The 20,374-nt window shown below is 38.6% G+C and overlaps 2 protein-coding genes across 4 annotated transcripts in view; one reads left to right on the forward strand and one right to left on the reverse strand.

Annotated features, from left to right (window-relative positions):
* The window catches only part of LOC122570960 (matrix metalloproteinase-2), a 106,911-nt gene extending 93,275 nt beyond the window's left edge, over positions 1–13,636 (reverse strand). The window contains exons 1-3 of one of the 3 annotated variants that reach the window (XM_043734029.1): positions 13,533–13,636; positions 12,427–12,816; positions 10,240–10,995 (exon numbers count right to left, since the gene is read on the reverse strand). In XM_043734029.1, coding sequence (XP_043589964.1) covers positions 10,240–10,332 — 93 coding nt within the window. In that variant the 5' untranslated portion in view covers positions 10,333–10,995; positions 12,427–12,816; positions 13,533–13,636. Of the gene's footprint in view, positions 1–10,239; positions 10,996–11,470; positions 11,714–11,782; positions 11,867–12,426; positions 12,817–13,532 lie in introns of those variants that run through there. The other 2 variants (XM_043734026.1, XM_043734028.1) reach the window with 2 other exon arrangements.
* Positions 13,637–15,347: 1,711 nt separating this feature from the next.
* On the forward strand, positions 15,348–18,704 carry LOC122570964. Its single transcript, XM_043734033.1, has 2 exons — positions 15,348–15,552; positions 17,943–18,704. Exons 1-2 carry the CDS (start codon positions 15,453–15,455, stop codon positions 18,155–18,157), a joined length of 315 nt encoding a protein of 104 aa, XP_043589968.1. The 5' UTR covers positions 15,348–15,452; the 3' UTR covers positions 18,158–18,704.
* Positions 18,705–20,374: the final 1,670 nt, after the last annotated feature.

Raw genomic sequence — 20,374 nt, forward strand, 5'->3', positions numbered from 1 at the left:
ATATGTAACAACGTAGGCGCCTATAATACGTAATCGTAGGCTCGTTGTTGCCAGTCGTCGGACAATAGAATCAAGCGTCGCGACTTCCTGGGTTAAATGCATTCTCGCAGAGACGATTACCGTTGTCAATAAGACCTGGACCTTTTAATTTACCGTTAAGTCGAACTGGGTGACTAATCGTTAGAGTATATCGAGTCACCGGCCTCTGAAAGTCAAGTGTCTTGTCATCGTTCTCGCGATGAAATTGACGTATGAATTCGTTCGCTTCGTCGCTGCTCCGACCAATTTTCCATTAATTTTAATTCGATCAAATGAAAAATATCAGATATATGCTGTACCTGCTGGGATATAAATTACGGTACTTGTCTTCGACTTCTCAAAGAAAATCTTTAGAAGCGATCTACTCGTTCAAACAAATGAAATTATTACATTATTACATTTTATTAATTTTTATTATTATACTGATTTGCATAAGTTGTTCGTCAAATTATTCGTGGGATGTCCTGTAGGCAATACAGAGAGTTAGGCAACAATAATACAATTTTCAACGTAACATCGATCTACTGGCTAGTGCTTTGATAAATCTCTACAACTTACTGAATTTCTCGGTACCGAACAATTAAACTCTGCGAACTCGATGATGTGAAACGAATGAACAAATACGTTCCACGAACAACTTCGAGTCAATAAAAGATTGTTTTCCTCGTACGAAAATTTCGTCAAACGAGTAAACGAATGACTCATCTTTAATCGGATTTATTCGAAGAGAAAGGTATTTCCACTTTAGGAGATGCGTCCTCGTTAAAAAGGATCTTTAGAGGAAAGAACTCGACGACGCGTCACGGTTTCTACGATCGGATTCTATTTAATTAACGTAGCTTGTGAGTGATTCCTTGGTCAAACTCGAATCACTCTAAAACTGTTTCGCTCGTTAAAGAATGTTCGAGAAGAATATCGCGATAGATTCAACGCTTAAAGCAAAGAGATCGATTCGATTTGAAATTGCCAGATATACCCAATCCTAGCTAACCTGTGGATCGTTACAAGACAGAAATTCCCTAGGGATATAATGAAAATCACTGCTAACGATCCAGAGGCCGAAGAGGAGAGAAAATTCGCCTCTATGCAGCTTGCCCTAAGAACAAATTTCCCGGTGTCAATTAATCACGCAAATTAGTTATTACACGTTTTCAGTAATGACCAATCGCCATGGAATTTGATGATTTCAGTTAAGATACGATCGTCGATCCAAATAATCTGCCTGTCGTGTAAAACTTCGTGAGTTTTCTTCCCGTTGATTCGTTTGTTGCGTTACGGTTACGCTATTCGGCTTTTTCCCCTAGATACAAGTTAAAACGAAGTACAAAGGCCTCGATTGTTTTTTAAGGAGCCGTTCTTTTCGACGTATCTAAGAGGTCGCGCGAACGTCAAGTGCGTTTATTAGCCGCGCGATACAACTTTTACGAGCGTTACCTAAAAACGTAAAGTCTCGTGGACTCGCACAATGGAATGCCTTGTTCCCGGAGCAATCTCTTTTCACGAACATGGACTTTTCTGCCACTTGAGAATCATTTTGAGCTTTTTGATACCGTTTTTCGGAACGTGCAAACAGACATCGACGATGGATCGGCTAGCCCTCTACGTAAAGTTGTTCAACGTTACGGCTACCTACGATATGCTGGTACGTTGAAAATAACACGTGCAATCATCTTAAATACTACTTCGATAAAAAGCAACGCTAATTCTGCCAAAAGGACAGACGCGTGTTTTTCACAATTGTAAAAACGAGATTTGTTCCGAGTTAGAATCTTGAAGCTTTCTACAGTTTGCATCGTCGCTATTCGCAACACCGTTACACGTAGCACTGATTCACTTGACGTCGCTTCTTCTAACGCTATTCCAGACTTCCAGGAAACAGCCGTGTCCAGAAGGAAAACGAAGGAAGCAAAGGAATTCTTTCCCGGAAGCCTCGAACGGCGTTAGAAGAAGCAGCGTTAAACGTATCGGTGCTAAGTGTACGTCGCACACTTCATTTCGCTAACCGCCTCTATAGGTTTCGATGCAAAAAATAAAATTCTTGAATTTTCAACTTCTTTTCCCTCGTTCATGCTACCAGCGTATACCGATATACATGCATACACCGTTATCGATGCTCACAGCAGGGAAAGCATCATTTTTCTCGAGCATTCGTTAAGGATACTGTTATTTCGCAACTAATAAATTCCTTACTCATCGTGGCTGCGACACGTACAAGATACGATGAAATTCTACAGGAAGAAAGAAACGAAACCGCCATAAGTACACACATCCGTAAATAATTGCGAGCATGGGCTGGCCAACGATGAATCAGAAAACATCCGGTTTCCTTCGTTCATACTTAAATCGCTTCAGCCTTATATTCCGTTCTCTTCTACAAACGACAAATGCAACGAGGAAGTAACCGCACCGGATTACAATCGCAGCTTCTCCACGTTTTATCGTATTCAGCGGGCACACGCAAACTTCCCGCGAACGTTTAATTTCGTGTAGCCCGTACGTATTTCTAATCGTGCGACGTAGACGAGCGATATCGGGTGTAAAAGTTTTTACAAATATCGTTAACGTATCATAGCTGAAAACGAAATCGTGCCAGCCCATATTCCTAGCAGGTTTATTTTCGACGCAGCAACGTTATTTTACCAGGAGTATTTAACCGTCGAGCAAGAAAAGAGAGTTGTAGCGAAAGATTACAGCTGCTATTCATTGTTTTGCTATTCTCCGGCCCCGTAAGGTATTCCTGTGAAGGGTGACTTAAACGAATTTATGCTCGAGCCTGAAAAGACCGCTCCCACGCTGTGACAACTTCACGGCCCGTTTTCATCCGCTGCGCCGTGTAAATATTTGTTACGCTGAACGCGATGCGAACCACGAGGAAAGAATGGGTCAACGAAATAACGTATAGCCATTGAATACGTTGCTACATGTACAGACTAGAAAAGAGAAATAGGAGCGAAGGAGAGCGAACGTTAGAAGAAACGAACAAAAAGAGTGCGTTCGGTATAGTAACGGAAACAGAAACGGCTAAAATGCAAAGAGGGAAAAGAGTTTGTGATAAAAAAGAGAAAGAGAAAGAGGAAAGAAAGGGAGGCGACATCGAGAGTGAGATAGAACAAAGGGCGTAGCTCTTCGCACCCTCGATTCATGACAGTCGGTTTATCCACAGGCGTCCCTTCAGAAAAAGAATAAACAATAGATACAAAATTAATATTAAACACTGAACATTACAACGATGAAGAAATTCGTGTATAGGATTGCTAATATATGACGTGAAAATTTAATAATTTAATAATTTTATTTATCTTCTTCGATCCTCCCAAAAATCTTGTTGCCCTTTGTTGATTTCAAGAATTGTTTGAAACTGTCTGAAAAATAATTTCTAGCTATCGATCACCAAATATCCTATTTTATGAAAGTGAACATTTTATTCGTATGACGAGTAACAGGTACAGATAGACAAAGTAATTGTTATTCATGAATGACGAATAACGTTATTTATTCGTAAAATTACGAATTCGTCTTCGTCGCTTTGGGAATACCGATACAACGAGGATTCAGGAATAAATACGCGAATAATTAACAACAGATAGCAAGTTTTAAATAACGATTAATAGCGAGATTCGCGGATAAAACTACTCGAACGATGCCAATGAAAAATGTATTCGAATAACGCTCAACTATCTACGTTACCAATAGCAGCGAATTAATTTATTCATTTTATCCTACAAGAAACGATGTATGTAATTATTGCCCGAACATCTGCGCGCGATACTCCGCGACGATCTATGGCATGTGGCATATGTGTATTATCAACACAAGCGTCGAGCGCGTATATCGCAGCGGCGCCGTTACGTGATTGGCGCAGACGATGGATGTAGCCCGTGTGATTCGGGTTTAAGGCTGCTTCGGGCACAGCCGCGACGAACCTACCAAGGAAACCCGACCTTAAGACAAAAAAGAAAAAGAAAAAGATTTCGAAACATTTAAAAACTTATACATACATGTAGAAGCTAGAAAATGTAACAGCTTTTATCCTCCAATTGGGAAATATTCTATCGCATAAATATCTCGAGTTTTAAAAAAGAATTGACATCTGTCTGCCACATAAATCAACAGTAGAAGAAATTAAATTCTAGTAGATTGTAACTTCATAATAAAATAAAAAATAATTATGAAACCGCCGAACAAACCGAAACATCTGTCTGCCACATAGGTCAATAGTAGAAGAAATTAAATTCTAGTAGACTGTAATTTCATAATAAAATACAAAATAATTATGAAACCGCCGAACAAACCGAAACATCTGTCTGACACATAGGTCAATAGTAGAAGAAACTAAATTCTAGTAGACTGTAATTTCATAATAAAATACAAAATAATTATGAAGCCGTCGAACAAACCAAAACATCTGTCTGCCATTTAAATCAATAGTAGAAGAAACTAAATTCTGGTAGACTGTAATTTCATAATAAAATAACAAATAATTATGAAGCCGTCGAACAAACCAAAACATCTGTCTGCCATTTAAATCAATAGTAGAAGAAATTAAATTCTAGTAGACTGTAATTTCATAATAAAATAAAAAATAATTATGAAGCCGTCGAACAAACCGAAACATCTGTCTGCCACATAGGTCAATAGTAGAAGAAACTAAATTCTAGTAGATTGTAACTTCATAATAAAATACAAAATAATTATCAAACCGTCGAACAAACCAAAACATCTGTCTGCCATTTAAATCAATAGTAGAAGAAACTAAATTCTGGTAGACTGTAATTTCATAATAAAATAACAAATAATTATGAAGCCGTCGAACAAACCAAAACATCTGTCTGCCACATAGGTCAACAGTAGAAGAAATTAAATTCTAGTAGACTGTAATTTCATAATAAAATAAAAAATAATTATCAAATCGCCAAAGAAACCAAAACATCTGTCTGCCACATAGATCAACAGTAGAAGAAATTAAATTCTAGTAGACTGTAATTTCATAATAAAATAAAAAATAATTATGAAACCGCCGAACAAACCGAAACATCTGTCTGCCACATAGGTCAATAGTAGAAGAAACTAAATTCTAGTAGATTGTAACTTCATAACAAAATACAAAATAATTATCAAACCACCGAACAAACCAAAACTCTGTCAACTACTCGGATAATACTCTACGTAGGTACGTATGTACACAATACAATATATTCGAAAATGGAAACAAGTACTAGAGTACTCCGATAAGATACTCGATACTCGGATCGTTAGTAGCATATTAATCTACATATGAATTAATGTTGAATCGTAATGCGGCCAAGTAAAAATTTGCCAAAAAAAAAAAAAAAAAAAAAAAAATTGAGAATGTAATAGGCGATAGAGAAATGTAGAGGAAGCGATAGTAAAGAAGAGGGTTTCTCGGAATTTCCATAAAACGGCAGAACAATTTTTCAAAGTGAATGAAAATTTCTAGTAGCGGAAAAAGTCGGGTTGTTCGGTTTTAGCAGCGACGAGCGAGTAGCGAGGAAGTTTCGCATTGGAAGCTTGCAAACTGATTTCCATAGAAATTCGATTTCACCATAGGCAATGGCACACGCTATCTGCAAACTTTAAATTCGCAACTGAAAAATCTGCTTTTTTTCGCGAGAACAAACGAAACGCGCGTATGTACAAACGTGAAAACCACGAAAATTAAAAATACACATATACGAGTCGGTACATCCAACCAAAAACGCTTTTGTCATCGCGACGTTTTCCTGTCTGACTAATCCTTGGTACTTTATCTCAGAATGACTAATAAGAAGTTTCATCGTTAATTGAGACGCACAGCTGCGCCAAACGAATCGTCTTTCTTCTTTGGATAAAATAAACCGTAAGAATAATTACCGCCAGTAATTAGCATAAATGTTTCCGGGCAAACGAATCGCAACAGGGCTGCAAGACTCGCCGAAATTGCCGAATCTACCTAAACTCAGATTTCATTTTTTTAACGAAGCGACGAACGTCGAACGACTGCAAAAAGATACCTGTCGAAAAATCGTTCGATATACGTAGACAGTTTGTTAGAGAAATAACTAGAGACACGCGCGTATTCAAGAATTAACAAGGCATTTTTTGTTATCGTATAAAAGCGAGGTGATCGATTTTTCTCGAGTTTTTGTAGCTGGCAGAGTCTATCGATGGGTGGAGTTGGCTCGCCACATGTGTTACTAATTACGCCAGACTGGCCGTTTCGCACGGATCCAATATAGAGATCCAGAGCTATTCTTCGATTCTCTGTTCGCCACCGAGTCACGCATCGCTGTATCTCGATCTTGGGCACGATTTATCGATCGTCAAACGGCGAGACGACACGCTTCTGGAATCTTGGAAACCGATCACGAAGTCAACGTTGCATTGCAACGCGACAGAAATCTTTCCGACATCTTTCGCCGGTTATATAACGCGCTAAAATGATGTTTACGCAGAATTCTTACTTGTTATCGTTTCCTATGTGAAAGCGATACATACGAATCAAGCGTAATCTACTGCTCGAAGTAAACGAATAACGGACAATATTTTTCATCGGCGTACCTATTATGATTTGTTCAAATTTTTAAGCGCGTAAATTACCGCCACTGGCGGTAGTAGAAGCGTGAAAGTGTCGCGCAAACTATACGAATTACACTCGCTGAAGGAAATTGTATCAAGCTTTCAGGGTCGACCGTAATTACGAGGGAACTTTGTTTCATTAGAAGCAGCTCGATCCCACATTCACCGTAATTGTACGTCGCCTGAACCATTTTCGTTTTTAATTTCAACAACGAATATTTTGTATACTACCCAGAAAAAGGAGAAAAACGAACAAACGGGAATGTGTACTAGGAACGGAAAAGCAAACCTAAGGAAATTCTAACATCGATAAATAATATACTTTTTCTATATATCTTGGTCATGTGCGAATGTACACGAACGAGACGACAAGGTATTTAAACAGGTTCAATCAAGCAAGTTTCTTAATAAAATGCTAGTTATCAGTGACGTTAGAAACGATAGAACGGGACAAACTTTACACTCGCTTACCCGTTCAGCTGGATGTTCAATTACGATCAAGCGTATTTGACATGAAATATCGATTTACAAGAAAATAAGCACGTTTGAATGAAAGAGCAGCGACCTAAAGTCGTTTTCCTTGGTGCTTTCCCCCTAGAGACTTTCCCCAACGCCATGCTCGCTCGTCAGGCTCAAAGTGGACGGAACAAAACGAAATGACGCGACGACACACACGTGCCCTCTCTTGATTAGCGTCTAGACGCGTTGCTTGCGTACAGACCAACGTAACCTACATACACTGTCACCCGTCAGTTTAGTATCCGGACACTTTGCTCGATTTTTCGTACGTAATAGGACGCAAACACCGGGTTCAAACGCAAAAATTAACGACAAGTCAGCCGTCTATAACGACAATTTTATTCGACATCGTGATTTTTGAGGTGCGGCAGGTTAACACGTTTAAAGATGTTACTAGCCGAGGATATGTTTCGAACGCGAGTTACTCGTTGACCAAACGCGTACGCACATGCTTATACAGAGGGCACAAGTGCGTGTGTCACATCTTGACACACAGCCGAAGCATTCTGTATACGCGCCGGCGCTTCCTGCAGTTAACGACCTCGATTGCATATAAATGCCTGGCTTAATGGTTTCGAAGTAAGGCCGAAGGCCTCCACTGATAAAATCCACTCTCTCCTAGCGGGATTCACGACGCCCATTAAGCCAGTTTCGCACGAATATCTATCGGGCGATGTCTATGGTTCGCGTGGTCGTGCATTTATTACGTTATATTATATTATCGCGATGCTATCGTAACAATTGCATCGAAGTAACTAATTTATGGCTATACATCGCTATATCGGTCAACCGTGGAGAAAAACAGCGGTCTTTGAACGATCGATCTGCAATCTTCGTGTTCCTGTCTATGACTTTCGTCGATGATCTTCGTAATCGTGTCTCGTTCACAATATCGAGGAGCTATTAACGCAAAGTTGCTATGAAATCGTCAGTCGAAGATTAGTCGGTTGTGAAATACTCGATAAATACAATTGGTTGGAAGGTAGGAAGCGAAGGAAAGAAATAGTTACGCAGGAAGGAGGGTTGTGACGACGCAGGCGCTACGTCTGAAAGCTCGCAGTCGATATACGCGACTTTTGGACTGACTGGCTCTTAGTCATCTCAGCACACATTTGCAAACTGGCTCTGTTCGTGACACACGCATAAAGTAATGCCACGTACACGCGTTCCAGACCGTGCAAAGAAAAGAGTTGAGCGTAAGCTTAAACACGCTACCAGGGTTAAATATATTTTCCGTAATCGCGTTCAAACTTTCTTATACAGCGTGCACCATCGACGAACTCGCCTTCAGGCGTTATTTACTTTCATCATTCGCTACGTAAAACGCTATATGCGTTAAATAAGCCTTTACTATCTACGATCGACGCTTCGATGCGTTAAAATACCATCGATTCCTCGATACCGCTACACGCGCACTAACCAGTGTTTAAATATTCGTGCGAGTCCTTTTACTAAGGATACGAACAAGATCGAACAAGCGTGCGAGGAGTATGGCTCAAACCGCAGATCGGGCGTCCTTGAACAGGCAACATTCGTGGCCCTTAATTTAGTATTCCGTGTGTTCGACTTCCTACGTTTCCCCCGAAACTTCAACCCTCGCTTTTAGCATTAACAAATCTCGCGTGAAAGAGGAAAAAAGAAATGCAAAGTGTCAGCCATAATCCCACGCAAGTGGGACAGCGCCGTTCTGTATTTTTAAAGTTGTTAGAAATGGAAGAAAGTGTCGCAATATGCGTGTGTATGTATTGCATAATTAATTCTTCGCGTATGCATTTTTATGATCTCGTCCAACGTTTTGCATAACGACGTTCTCCTCTTTTTTCGTAAACGGAATCCTATACCATTGGGCGTAGTCCATTCGGCGTAGCTTTTTACCCAGCGCAGAGAAATATCAAGATACTTACTTAACGTGTCGATAATATTAATTTACGTTGTAACCAAAAGTGTGGAGTTCCCTTTAAACGCGCGCTACCTAAGGAATTTATTACAAAACGCGTACGAGGCGAACAAGTGCCGCGTACTACACTAAGGTAGTAGCATCGATTACGAGGTACGATAAACACGGATTAAAGCTTCTAATTACGAATTAATATAACCAATAAGTAATTCTAACTTCCCGACTATTCGAATTAACATGCACGTGCTTCCAAGAATCCGAATAAAATTAAACTACTAGGAAAATTTGTCAAACATCACGTTCGAAACATCGTATTACATACGACGTGAAGATTTATCTTATTCTAATACAAAGGCTACAGTCACGTATAGTGAATCATAAAAATATATGTACTTTGTCAAATGAACAACGTCGGATTTCATTAATTTGTTAAGCTTTTCAATTAATAATAAAATAATCGTTCGTTGAATTAACAAAGGAACAGGTAACAGAAGCTAGGCTTTCAAGGTGTATCATGAAACTTGTTAAAAATTCATCGGACGATGCGACGAATAATTAATCTCTATATTCCATGTCCCCTCTTGAACTATACGTCAGCACCCACGCTATTGTCTTTATCTTTGCACGAGATCTTTCTTATTCAATTTAATCCAAAATAGTCGATGGATCGTCAAGAGCGACGCAAGGTATGCGTTACTGTATGACGATCTGGACATCCATTTCGTTCAAAGATCATGTCAGAATAAAGTCCTGCCGTAAAGTCAGGAAGTAAAGCAACCGTTATCGATCTTAATTCGCTCAACTTTTTCCAAATATTTCGATCCTACGAAAAATTATTAATCACGGTAATAAACGACGAACAGGACGTTAACACGAAAGTGCATATAAGCAAATGAAATTTGCAACTTTCTAGATAAAAGATACGTCCCACGCGTAAAATAACGAGCTACGACTTTGCCTCGTAGAGAAGACGCAGCGATGAAAATGGGTACGATTAACCCGTAATTATCAAGATAAGGCGATAGTATCTGTCAAAAGACGGCGATATTTTCTTTCGTGTAATTCTCGTTTCGTTTAATTGGGAAAATACTCGGTGCGACAACTCCGTCTCGTGGCGAACCATGCCATTTACGTGAGAAAATGACCATCCATGAACCACTTACGAGCTAATTGTACAAGTAATGGAAAATTGTGTTCAGTCAACTCACCACTTTGTCGTCCGCGTAAATGACGGAAGATCGCGGTGCCCCCGTAGCCATCACAGTGAACAGCACCATCAAAGTCGTTCGAAGCAGTATCATCTTGCAACCACGAATCTTTTCGTCGCAACAGGACCAACCAACACCAATTTCTATTCTCACTTGCACCAATCAACCAACAACAAGAAGTGCATTCCCTCCGGGCAAAAAGAAACGCGATTTGACGATATACAGCGACTTTTAAATAACGGAAATTCACCACCGAGTTAAACCCGCACACGCGTTACGATTCTAGAAAATTATCGAAACGAATAAATATAAATCGGTGTAAGAATATCGGAGGTGGCATTCGTGTTCCGTAATTAGACTGTGTGCGATATACGTGGCACGAGGTTTTCGCTTCGCGAGGTATCAAAAAATCAGTTTCCAGACGAGGGAGAAAGGTAACGCCTTAACAAGTTGACGAGAGAGCACCAATGGACATGTTCGAAGCGACCTTCTTAGGAGAACAACGATTTACTCAATGCCACTCGATAGATATATGTATGTACACTTTTTTCTCCTCTCGCTTGCACGATTTCCCACTCCCAGTTGGTTCGTAACGTGTCACACTCTTCTTCCGTTCTCGCTTCCTTCGCGCAAATCTGCCTACTTTCGTCAACTTGGCGTTTCTTCGCCGACGCCGACGCCGATGACGACGGATTTCCAGTTCGTTCTTTCCTCCGTGTTCGGACTTTCCAACTACTACCACGTCCATCCGCCGACCTACGACATTTCACACATCCTGTAATACTTACTTCGACAAATATCCGATCGACCCTATCGAAATACGTATAATAACTGGCAACTTTCTAGGTCGCAACGTTTAATATTTCTTACGCGTTTTAAAGCATCGAACGATATTTCATTCCGAATGCTTATTCGATATAACGAGGAAAGTCGGAGCTATTGGTCAAGGATTTACGTTTTTATGGTTTGCAGATGATTCGTCGTGTTTCGAGAGAAACACGGAAGGAAATTTGATATCACTGCCTACATACTCATAACCGTTTTCGTTCTTTCCACCGCCACCGGTTAAATAATTTCCTTCCTAGATAATAAGGTTCGTTAACTTAAGATTTAAGAATCAAGTGTTTGTCATCTTCGAACCATACGTATAAGTCACACTTGCCTTCTATCGCGAGAAATGTTATATAATATTATTTCGCTAAAAATTCCGTCAAAGACGACCCACGCTTACGTTTAAATTCGTTCGTGGACAAATTTTATCGGTGCGATGTTATCGTTGCAAAGATGAGACTCTAGCAGTCCACGCTCGCCATCAAGAGGCCGTAGATATACATCGAAAACGTAATTCTCAAAAGTCCTCGCTAACCATCCCTTTTCTACGAATCCTTTCCTTCTACGACCTGGCTTCCGCTATCTTGATATCTATGCAAGGGCCTGCTACTTAGGTACACGCCTTTACGTTACTCTTCACACGCTACAGAAACAAAGATTCAGATCTCAAGCTTTTTCTTTCAAAAAATAAAACATTTCTAATTAAGTATACCAAGAAATATTAGCTGCTCTCTGTCTTATTCGTAGTCAGACCCATTGCCGAAAATAAAACGTCTGTGTTTCTCGGTATTACGACGCAATAGGCAAACCACTCGATCCAACGTCCATGTATTATAGTCGATTTTGCAGTATTTTCATGGTCGCAGTGAAAATACACGAACCCGTTATTCGAACGATAATACGACGAATGCGAAGCGTGAAATCAAAATACAAGTTCTAATTGGTCGATCGAGAAACATGGCGTAGCACGCGATCGATGAGTTCTGAAAACGCGTAAGGGTGAATTGCCATTGATATGATTTAAAAGATCGACGCGAGTCGTGGAGAAAAAACAGAAATGAATGGAAGATAAGTTGAGCCAAAGGAATACGAATCGTTATCGTACAGGAATGTGTCAACGCGTTAACGCAGCCTGACCTCGTTTTTCATATCGATATATCGATAATTAAGCTAATTTTTCAAGTATCGTACATCGTGTCGATGTCAAAGCGAGAAGTTATCGATATACAGAGATGTCTCTAGTTTTAATCTCTACATCGACCACATAGTACATAGATCGGAAACTCGATATTACGGAGAGTAACGGAGATAGATAACGCGGGAAGATGCGCGAGCGTAATAAGTATCGATACTCACTTTTCAAATCGGCGATCGGTAAGACAGTTGAAATATCATAAAAGAAGCGTAGAACATTTCCGGTTTGATGCAACGTATAGTTTGTGCGTTTCCACGATGTATCATGATTGTGGTTTGTGTAATCCCAAGATGGTTCAAGGTCGATCGAAGAATTCCTCGCACGTTCAAATTTCCGGTATATTCGCGGTGTACCTTCTTTCCTTTTCCTCTCTTTATCCTTCCTCTTTGTTCCGTACAAATTTCTCGTCTCCTTATTGCAACGTGATTCGTCAGAATGTTATCCTAGCCGATCCTCGGTTATCTGTCTTTCGGCTTTTTCCTTCCACCGGTCTATTCAAATTTCTTCCGTGATCTGCAATGGTTCACCGTTCGATGCTTTTGGCAACGTCCCTAGAAAAGAGAAAGCACGTTGCACAAACGACTTCGCTCGACGTTTTGGAAACGCGTCGCATCGCATCGTGTCATCGAACGTACGAGGCCATTCACACGTTTCCTTCGTCGCGGCAAAACATACAAAGAGATAAGAATATAGGAGACACGGTTAGAGACTAGACACTTACAAAGTTCATTCGTTAATGACATTAATGATAGGAGAAGGAAGTCGATCAAAATGATCGATTAATTCTCGCAGTATGGCCGCCTAGACTCGATGGCTCGAACAAACATGGCTCGCGTTATGATCTTCAAAATTTCCATTTACATTTATGTTAGTTAGAAAATAGTCGAATGGATATATATGTATGGATTTCGTTCCAAATATTCTGAATCAACCATGAGCGATATTTCATATGAAAACCTTATCGAACAATACGATTCTTGATATCGATCGAAGAAAAAGAAAGATGGGAAAATGTACAAAAAAAAAAAGGTTATATTGAAAAGCAGTGAAAATAATGAAACGAGGGGTTGTTAGTTAGGCGGTATGCAGTTAGACGTTAATAAAATATTTGCACGATTCCAAACGTTAAAACATTAGATTCGGCTGCTATAACGAAAAAAAAGTTTCGCTATATTTTTCTCTGGATAAATACCGTATGTTTTTAGTTTTTGGAAAAACTGCACTCGTACTATTTTTCTATCGACCCTTTCGAGTACTTTCTACTTACGTTACTCTTTTCTGTTCCCTTTTTTCGTTTTGCAAATATTAAATTAGTGCCTGTTATTTGCATTCTATCAGAGAAAGATTCCTTAGTTCACCGCAACGTTGCAGTTTCGTGGAAAATCTAAACGAAACGAATAAAGAAGTTAAATATTTGCGACGATGACCAAAATATTCAAAGGTTAGGCTACTCGAAACGATCGCGCGAGGAATTATCTTTTCGTATGAAGAGATTCTTTGTTTCAGCAATGTTGCTTGAAAAGCCGATAAGAGGTAACGATACAACCGGAGAAAATTATGATAAAACGTCATAGCGTAACTGCTATGATGAATGGATCGGGCATGCTCTCAATTTCTCCCGAGACATTGTACTAAGTGATACGTAAATCGATTTATTTTCATTTAATCGAACCACCCACAATTTCGTAATTTATCGTTTATCGTACAATTCAATTTAATATTCCTTATTTCGTCTCTGCTTCGCATTCCCTTTACAATTACAGAGTTAAATGTTATTTCGCGTTTACAGTTTCTAATACACAAAGGCAGAACACGTGATTAACTATTGTTCTGGTAACTAAGTGTTCGGAATTTAAGAACTCGATAACAAAAGGTCTCGTGCTATTCGTCTGCGCCAATGTTCACTTTACCTGCAATTTGTCATCGACTTTGCTTCCTTCTAATACCGTAGTATACATTGAGAAGCGAAGAAATATTTACATGTTTAATAGAAAATAGTATTATATTATATTATATTATAGTCTGGGTAGTATTAATTTCTGATTTTAAAAAGACAAATTTTACCGGTTCTCAATTTCTCAATTTCGCGAGGGAACTTTGCGAATTGGCAACGGCAATGGAATTCGTCCAGGAGGTTCATCCTCCTCGTAGACACCATGATCAATTTTTCTTCGCTTCTAGAAGGCTAAAATTAAACTCCAAAAAAAACAACGCTTTCTTCGTCGTGTCGGGATGGTAGTAATACGCTAAAAAATTTTTCAAACTTGTGCGTGAATATTTCAATTTTGAACGAACGCTTTGTCGAAAAGAAAATTCCTTTTTTCTAATTTCAAGTCAACTCGCTTAACGCGAACGTTCTGATCGCGAGTCGAACGGAGGAATCTTCGTTCTAATAAGAAAGTCACGAAAAAGAAGAGACCGATTCAAGTGTTTTATCATATATGTAGGTAGGTATAAAGCCATGCGCGATAAAACGGTAGCTGAAACTGATTTTGAGCATCGACGGTCGAGCAAACGACTGCAAACAGGGGAAATATCGCAGCTGGCCAACAATCGAGGAATAACAAATTATTGTTCCACCACTAGCGGCGCGGTAATTATGACACACGGTATACTATCATTTATAGGTTAACTCGCGAATATTTTAATCTTCGATCGAATCATAGCATAATATTTGAACTTTTAAAGAAATTAAGAAACCTATTTGTATTTGAACGAATTCATCGTATCACTGACGCTTAATTAGATTCTAAAAAAGAATGTTTCTTCGTTCTAAATAATTTCTCTTCTACTAAAATAACCCCAACGACCGAGAAGCGTAAAATTACTAGACGGATAAGCTATTGCTAATGGAGAGTGGAGTATAGACAGTGGAGACAGTTGAGCAATTTTTTAGTCGCCCACCAAGCTGGACACTGCACTGTCGCGATAAAATGGAAGCACGTGCGTCACAAAGGATACAATCCCTAGCGTGAGGCTCCAGCAACTCTATCGCAAAGGAAAGAAGAAAGAACACAAGTACGTGAAACACGTTCTGGCTCATAAAACGAACAATTTTTCACATTACTGGAACGAGTTACTTTATTTTGGCAACAATTTTTCAATCGCGACAAAGCGCCTCTTCTATGGTTTCCGTGGATACACGTGAACACACTATAGTATCTGTAGTACTTTCTCATAATCACGCATGATCGAACGAGAGGAAACAGTCAACTCCGACACGTCGTCGAAACTCACGGCCACGATACTTCCAACGACACGAAACGTCGTCCACTATATATGTAATTGTAAGTTGCGAGAAAAAGTACTATAATACAACGGATTTTTATATTTACGTTGATATTTACGTTTCGATGATATCTTCGATCGAGAATTACGTTTATACGGATGAAATTTCTATATTATAGCTTCGATCTCTTACCGAATTAGCGTGAAAATCAATCACCTTCGCGATCACGCTAATCGGTTTTACAATTGCGAGTACTAGAACGAAAGGCAGTGTTTACGTGCACCATGGAAAAAACGACGTAAAAAACCCCGCCGCGTACGGTGCGCCGCGTGCCGCGCGACTGACGCTACTTTAGTTCGTGGACCCACCATATTCCCTACCCTCTGCCTTTCTCTCTTCCCCCCCCCCTTCTCTTTCTCACTCACTATACTCTACTCTTTACTACCACTCATAAATTCATAAGCATCTTGAACACTGATGAATTTCGAGTAACGTCGTATCGATATTACTAAAATCGCGCAAGCTAATAATAAACGAACCAAAAATGGTATTTATCAATTTCTTGCAACAGCAAATTACAACAAATTAATCAAGAATCAATAATTAATAGAACGGTGCGCATACATGCATTATATTAAATTTAAATTATTCGTTTAAAAATCCTTTGCCTCGTTTAGGTTAGTCAAATTGGCATTCATACAAGTCTGGTTATTCGACTTGAAGTCATTGGAATTGAGTATTCGTAAAGAAAATGGAAGAGGACAAAGTTCGTTAGCGAACCTGTTTATGTACTTGTTTCCTCCTTTATTGCTTCTCTATACTTCGAATACACAGATGCTGCGTGAATATACGTAATTCTCAAATTTCACAACACACGACTTCTAACCTAGTAGATAAATAAGGTACATATCTGTTCGTGTCTTTTCGTTCATCGTAGACAATGGCTTAACGCGTTTTAAAATCTATGTCGTTTTCAGATTTTGGAAAAAACAAATTAGGTCGAAAAGAAAATCGAATCGCGAAGAAGCTTATTCACAGCATGTTTCAAGGAATTGTATCGTTTACGAAACATTCGGAGAACAAACTATTTGCTGAGAATTTTACAGTTTCGGTACAATCATTCGTCTTTCGATCTGTCTTTCCACTTTTCCCCCTTTCCACAACTTAATGCCAAGTTACAATCATTTGCTTGAATCTAGTGATTTCACAGATTTACTTTCTTTTTCTGCTTTATACCATCTTATAACTTTTTTTGCTACTGTGAATGCTTCTGAATGCGTGGGAATACTGTTTACAGAAACACCGACCGCGTCATCGCTCCTTTCCTTACTGTTAAATCTCTTCCGATGATTTGATCTGCATCTGATCTGTTACCAGTCGTTCGTACGTTTAGTATATTTAGAATATTTATTCCTTTTTCAATGTTTATTTGATATTGTTCGTATAATCGAACCTTTCCTATCCTATTACACGTATTACATACCAATCTCGACAAAGTTGACTGGTTTCGCATTTTCTAAGAACCGATTGATCGAACTTGAACAAAGAATCTGTACGATATTTGAAGAAATAATTAATAATTCTTTTATTCGTATACATATTAATTTTCAAATAACAATGAAAAAAATAGTACCGCTGTTAAAATTAATCCCCGTTGCTTCCTTCGTTTTGAGACTTGCGTATCTTCTTATTCATTCGACTGAAAATATCCACTATATTTCGAGTGCTCTCATTCCTATTTATACATATACTCACGGACCAATGAATCGCATTATACAAAAGAGTAAAAATCCTCCGTTTAACTAACTGACCGCTAAACCCCGGGTACCATGGTTACCTACATTCGAGCCTGAAACACCCACACATAGCGATGGTCGTATGTAGCCGTCACGTTCTCTCTAACTTTTCATCCAGCCGTCTTTTTTTCACTTTCAAAGTTTCAGACCTTCATAGGAACCTTGCGAGTTTGTATTTCACGAGAGCGAAGTCATTTTGAGAACCGGCTGAAAAATATTTCACATCTTTTGCAGAAATATTGCATTTTATACCGTATTGTACAAAAAGCAACGCATTGTGTCGACCTTCGTATAGGAAGTACGCTAGATGTGCATCCTAAAATTAAATAAGACAAAGGGACTGTTTTCAAGTTAACAGCTTGTTTCCTACCTATTGCGACAGTTATTTACTTACTTTTGGAGAAATTGCCGAAAATAATCATGTCCACAGCTTAACGGCAATGAATTATCATATCACGTTTAAACTTTATACTCGAAAATTATATTTTACGACAAGAATGAAATAAAGAATCAAAAAAGAAAAATCCGATTTATATTATCGATGCCTTTGCTTATCGTTGAAAGCTCGTCCATATTCGTCGTTGTAAATGCTTTGACGCTTTATAGGATACATATTGGTCGAATAAAATTCATTTGAACGTTGAAAATACAGATATGGCGGCAGCAACTGAGAATTGTATTAGTCAAAGGAAAACGGAGAAGGAAAAAGATATAAAGAAGAAAAGAAGACGAAAGAACAAGTGTAGAAACCTAAGCATTGTTAACAATGGTATACGCAACTCAGGGACAGTTGTATCAATATCAATATCTGAGAAGAATAACGTGGGCCAACGACCAGCCGTTTCCCGCAAGATAAAAGCGCGTTAGGCCAAGAGATACGCCATGAATTCATCCTGCCGAAGACGAGTGGGTGTGTTCTACCGGAAATACAACACCGGAACCGCGGCAAATTACAGCGCTAACTCAACGCTCCTTCAATGTTACAATTACAAAATTACTATTTCGAAAATAAATGTTTAGCGAAAGATTACATTTGCATTCTACGTGACACGCCAAACTCGTTGTTGTCGCGTCGTATTACGGCGAAAAATACTAATCGTAAGAATCGTACGTGATGAGACGCAAAACAGTACGAAAATACATATAAGGACGAACGATATGCAGCAGATATCTGTGTATCGTGTGAAAAATACGCGCGCGCATGCTATCTTTATTTATACGATAAATTCTTTTATCGATATAATAAAAGTAGCGTATAAATATAAGAAACAATGATTCGACCGTGGAAATTTCATATACATACGATATAAAAAAGACGTGTTCTTGTGTGTCAAACTTGCATAAAGAGTTGTGAACGATCCAAATAAAGAGACGAATAAAAACATTGATATAGGAATATCAAAATGATTCATAAACATACGCGGCACGTCGGAAGTCACTGATTGTTTCGAAGGATGGTGACCTCTGTCTCTCTGTCTGCCACAGGTCAATCGCCTTTTTACCAATTAACTTGATCCCTCTGTCGTCGTAAATTAAGCAACAGCTCTTAACTTACTCACCTACTGTACCTAAAAATTCAATTGCCAACTAGAATTGTTTCAAACGTAGTAGCAATTAAGATGTATACGGTATACTTCTCTTTTTGAGTCATCTAATTTATCTTAACACATTTTTAATCCCAAAAACGTAAATATAACATCCGTTCAGATAGATCTTACCTCACAAGATTCTTAATCGATTCTATTCTTTAACATAATACCGCATATCGTGTTGTATGCGTAAAATGCGATATATCGTGCAATATAGAAATATAAAGCGGATAAAGTAACATAAGAATCGAAAAATCGAATTCCAAGAAGAACAATAATGCTTTCACGCGTATTTCTCAGCTATTCTAAAATAATTGCGTTTAATAAATCATTAGTAAAATAATGAAAAATACCAAGTGACTATTATTAATGATAGAATATTATATATATAATGAAATAAAATTGATAGTTTGGGTTCTGTACGTATGGATGTAGTTTGGCAGCCGGCGCGACGCGATGCAATGCGATATCATTGACTAAATGCGAGATAGACCACGGTCCTATACATACGCAAGTCTGAAAATTCCCGTGGTGGGGATAATTTTACAAATCGGCCACCAGCCGCAGCGCTGCAATCGATTCGTTAAACCTTTGCATTTAACGCCATCTTCACCATCCTTACCACTGTAGGTAACTAATATAAACTAAACTATTTTTCATAACTTTTTCCAATTTATCTAAAATAAACATATAATATTTCGCGTGGCACAAAGGAATGTTGTTTAAATAAATGTGAATTTACGCAATAGAGTAGAAGTGCAGACATGGCCGTGTTGCAGATTACAGACACAAGGCGCGCTGTACGACGAAATCTAACGAATCGATCGAAGCGCCTTACTTGGGAAATATTTTCTGCCCGCTAAAAGCCTTGCATTCTTACATGTAACTACAAATGGGGATAAAATAAAAAAAATGAAAGAAAGAGCGCCTTCACGACGCCCCACGAGAATTTCCAGACCTGTATCTACGATTGTGTCGCATTGGGGCGTAATTTGTCCGTTTGGATTATCGATAAATTGTACGGCGAGTTTCTCAGTCAAGATACCTACTTATCTATATGTCCTTAATGTCGTATGAAAGTAGGAAAGGTAAAAAGTTCACATTTTTGTGTTTGGAATGTGTGAAATTACATTTTTTACCTTAAACAAATTGCGATAGTGCGCGATGATTTCTTAAGTATTATAGAAGCGAACAATTTTATATTTCGTTACGATCGTAGGATATCTTATTCCGTACTTTATTTATATTTTATAATTTATAATTTCATTCAATTTTTATTCAAACCAGTATTATACTGAATCGATAATATCACACGTGACACAAAAATCGTATAAGGAAGTCACTGTTTTAATCAATGTGGTCAGTGATGTGAATAAAAACGATCCGCATTTCTATTTCTCCAGCCATCAAACAGGTCGTAAGATAAAAAATTTGAACTTGCATTGTTCAAGTATAATTAAAATCTCAGATTGTAACACACAAACTAGTATTAATC

Source organism: Bombus pyrosoma, linkage group LG9, assembly GCF_014825855.1.
Source record: "Bombus pyrosoma isolate SC7728 linkage group LG9, ASM1482585v1, whole genome shotgun sequence".
Classification (NCBI taxonomy): domain Eukaryota; kingdom Metazoa; phylum Arthropoda; class Insecta; order Hymenoptera; family Apidae; genus Bombus; species Bombus pyrosoma.

Bases quoted from the DNA above. Each gene is read 5' to 3' on its own strand.
- LOC122570964 (XM_043734033.1), top strand. From the start codon at position 15,453: ATGATCGAACGAGAGGAAACAGTCAACTCCGACACGTCGTCGAAACTC. The intron at 15,553-17,942 runs GTAAGTTGCGAG...TTGAAAATACAG, and splicing joins CGTCCACTATATATGTAATT to ATATGGCGGCAGCAACTGAG.